The sequence below is a fragment of the Cannabis sativa genome, chromosome 6 (genome assembly GCF_029168945.1).
Source record: "Cannabis sativa cultivar Pink pepper isolate KNU-18-1 chromosome 6, ASM2916894v1, whole genome shotgun sequence".
NCBI classification, from domain to species: domain Eukaryota; kingdom Viridiplantae; phylum Streptophyta; class Magnoliopsida; order Rosales; family Cannabaceae; genus Cannabis; species Cannabis sativa.
The window spans coordinates 13,902,908-13,906,704 of NC_083606.1; the positions used below are offsets into that span (position 1 = coordinate 13,902,908).

General features: G+C 40.8%; 1 protein-coding gene and 1 non-coding gene across 2 annotated transcripts; one reads left to right on the forward strand and one right to left on the reverse strand.

Moving 5' to 3' along the window:
* Positions 1 to 347: 347 nt before the first annotated feature.
* LOC115694945 (uncharacterized) lies at positions 348 to 2,854 on the reverse strand. Its single transcript, XM_061117999.1, has 3 exons — positions 2,684 to 2,854; positions 919 to 2,047; positions 348 to 832 (listed from the first exon to the last, which is right to left on the reverse strand). Exons 1-3 carry the CDS (start codon positions 2,852 to 2,854, stop codon positions 348 to 350), a joined length of 1,785 nt encoding a protein of 594 aa, XP_060973982.1.
* LOC115696063 (small nucleolar RNA R71) lies at positions 2,307 to 2,413 on the forward strand. The gene has a single exon (XR_004007661.2). It is a non-coding gene; the product is annotated as a small nucleolar RNA R71 (small nucleolar RNA).
* Positions 2,855 to 3,797: the final 943 nt, after the last annotated feature.

Here is a 3,797-nt window from a genome sequence, read left to right on the forward strand (position 1 = left end):
CACGGTTCGGGTAGGAATCAACTCATTGTTTGCATTGGCCACCACCGTGACTCCTCCTTTCTTGGGCACACATTGAACAGGACTAACCCATGAGCTATCTGAAATTGGGTACACAATACCATAATCTAGCCACTTGATCACTTCTTTTCGCACCACTTCTTTCATGACGGGATTCAATCTTCGCTGATGCTCAACAGAATTACTACAACCAGCTTCTAAAAGTATCTTGTGCGTGCAAATCGTTGGACTAATACCCCTTATGTCCGCCATAGTCCACCCGATTGCTTTCTTATGCTTTTTCAACACCTCTAGCAAAGCACCTTCATTTTCAACTACCAAGTTTGATGCTATAATAATCGGCGCGTGTCATTCTCCCCCAAATAGGCATACTTCGTATGGCTTGGCAAGGGTTTCAACTCCAACTTCGGTGGTTCTTGGATGGAGGGTTTTGGAGGCTTAAAATTACTTTCCTTCAACTCCAAAGATTCAAAGGGCTTCTTGAAGTTAGGAATAGGTTGCAATGGCTCCACCCAAGCAACTTGGTTGTCTTCATCTTCACTCAAGTCTTCAAGCTCATCAAAAGAACTTATAAATTTCTCATCCCTCCAAGCTTCCTTGTGAAATTTTTCAGCCACTAGCGAGTCAATTACACTTATGCGGGAACACTCTTCTATCTCATCCGGAAATCTCATAGCATTGAACACATTAAAGGTGACTTTTTGATCATTCACCCTCATTGTGAGCTCCCCATTTTGCACATCAATCAGAGTTCTCCCGGTAGCAAGGAATGGTCGACCCAAGATAATAGGTACATCTCGATCAGCTTCATAGTCTAGGATGATGAAATCACCGGAAAAATGAACTTGTCAACCTCGTACTAGAACATCTTCTATTTTTCCTTCCGGATGGGCCATGGACACATTCGGCCAAGTTGCAATGTAACAGTTGTAGGACGTGCTTCACCAATACCCAACTTCTTAAAGATTGACATAGGCATGAGGTTGATGCTTGCACCCAAATCACATAAGGCTCTTCCAACATCCCGCCCCCCAATAGAACAAGGGATTGTAAAACTACCCGGATCCTTCAACTTCGGTGGAATCTTACTTTTCAACATGGCGCTGCATCCTTCGGTAAGAGCTACAGTTTCAAACTCCCCCAACCTCCTTTTCTTCGTCAAAATGTCTTTCAAGAACTTGACATAATTTGGCATTTGCTCCAATGCTTCCACCAATGGAATATTGATATGGAGCTGCTTCAACACATCTAAAAACTTCTTGAATTGCCCATCTTGCTGCTGTTTCCGAAATCTTTGAGGAAATGGAAGGGGTGGTTTAGTACATACTGGTGTGGATTGCTGACTGTCAGATTGCTGACCCGATGCTGTATCAACTGGTCTGGTATCAGCAATTTTCTGGGCAGTTTTTTTACTCAACTTTTCGTCATTTTGGATTGAAGTGGGCTCCCCACTTCCCTTTATTTCCTCCTCGGAATTTTTCAGATGCTTGCCACTCCTCAAGTGAATGGATTTGCATTGCTCCTTCCCATCCCTCCTTGGATTCTCCGTGTCACTAGGCAAAGAACCTTGCGGCCTAGCTTTCAATTCATTGGCCAAATGTCCAAGTTGCAACTCTAAGTTTCGAAGAGAGGCAGCTTGACTTTGTATCACCGCATCATTTTTTGCCATATAATCCCGCATAAGACTCTCCAAAGAGCTTGGTTGGGCATTTTGAGCATGTTGTGAATGTCGGGGTTGTTGTGAAAAACCCGGTGGATATGCTTGTCTTCCTTGGGCTGGTGCGGTACTTGAGCTTGCTCCTTGACCCCCCCAAGAAAAATTAGGATGATTCTTCCAAGATTGATTGTAAGAGTTTGAGAATGCCCCATTGTTTCTGTTAAAATTCTGATTTCCCATGTAACAAACGGACTCCGGATTAGATGGACACTTCTCAAACACATGCCCTTCTCCACAAAACACACATGAGACATCTTCACTTTGAATGGCAGCAGCTGGTTGAATAGTTTTAGCATTCCCAATACTCAAATTCTTCAAAACATTCGTCATGGAAGCCATTTGAGCTGTCAAAGCTGTTATTGCATCTACCTCAAGGACTCCCGCCACTTTTCTACTTGTTGGAGCTCTTGTGTTGGACCATTGGTAGTTGTTACTTGCAATGGTCTCCAAAATCTCAAATGCTTCATTGTAAGACTTCGACAAAATAGCACCATTGGCCGATGCATCTAACACCATTCGAGAAGCTGCATTCAAGCCATTATAAAAAGTCTCCATCTGAATACAATGTGGGATGCCATGATGTGGACACTTTCGCAAAAGTTCCTTAAACCTCTCCCACGCATCACTTGTGGACTCATCTTCAAGTTGCTGAAAAGACATGATCTCACTTCTGAATTTTGCATTTCTAGTAGGAGGAAAGTATTTCCTCAGAAACTTCTCAGCAAGGTCATTCCAATTGGTCACAGAATCAGGCGGCAAAGTGTTGAGCCATGATCTAGCTCGGTCTCGTAGTGAGAATGGGAATAGCTTCAACCTTAACACCTCTTCACTCACTCCTTGGATCTTGAAAGAATCACTCACCTCCAAAAATGAACGGAGATGGAGGTGAGGATCCTCAGTTGGCATCCCGCTGAATTGCCCCACGGTTTGGAGCATTTGAAACATCACTGGCTTGAGCTCAAAGTGCGGTGCTTGTATTTCAGGCCTCACAATGCCTGGATTGAGCTCATTAAACATGGGGGCTGCATACTCCCTTATAGCCCTTGCTCGATCATCTGCCAACATGACGGGATTAGCAATTTGTGGAGCAACCCCATCATCATCAAAATTTTCAGCCATGATGTCTCGACCCTTAGCCTTTTGAACCCTTCTTCTTCTTCGGAATGTACGTTCAATCTCGGGATCAATAGGAGCAAGTTCAAAGTCCTCTTGTTGGTTCATACACTATAGATACCTGAGATTTCAAAGAAAAAAACCAGCAAGATTAAAAGCACAAAAATTCTTAGAATGTCAATTAGTTGATAAAACAAAATTTAGAACTTAAAGTCCCCGGCAACGGCGCCAAAAACTTGTTGTGAAAATTATATTGCTTTATAATTGCGCAAGTGTACACAATCACAAACAAGTAATACAATGATAAGTAAATCAAAGTTCGTCTCCACAGGGACTTTTTACTAAATAATGTTGAATCAACTAAAAGTAATTCCAAGAATTTCAAATAAAAATAAAATAAAGTCACACATTAATTCACGAGAAAAATTTATAGCCTTGAATCTAAACTTGAGAACTAATTTTTTTAACTAAATAAACTAAAAATAAGAAACTAAAAGTGATTAAAATGGTGGTAATTTCAGATTAGGAAAATAGACTTGGGTGATTAATTTCCACTTGTATGTCCCAGTTGATACAGCAATGACCCAGCAATGATTCAGCAATCCCGCGAAGTTAACAAATTTCAACAAAAACCAGCAAGCTTTTTCCAAAACTTGCAACTAACCATTCATAATCTCACAATGCATTCCTACATCAGTTTAGATCACAAATAGCCCAATAAAGCATCAAATCCTTAGTTATACATGGTAGCAAAATATTCCTATTTCACTACTAATTAATACCTAAAAGTAAAGGTAAAAATCATGCATCAATTAGAAGGGTTCAACTAGGTCTTACTTTTCCAAGTAAGATCTAGCTTGCTAAATGTTAAAGATGGCCAAAAATTAACATTCATTCAACATTTCATCACAACTAATTGAACTAAGCCAAGATTACTTCATCATTGCAA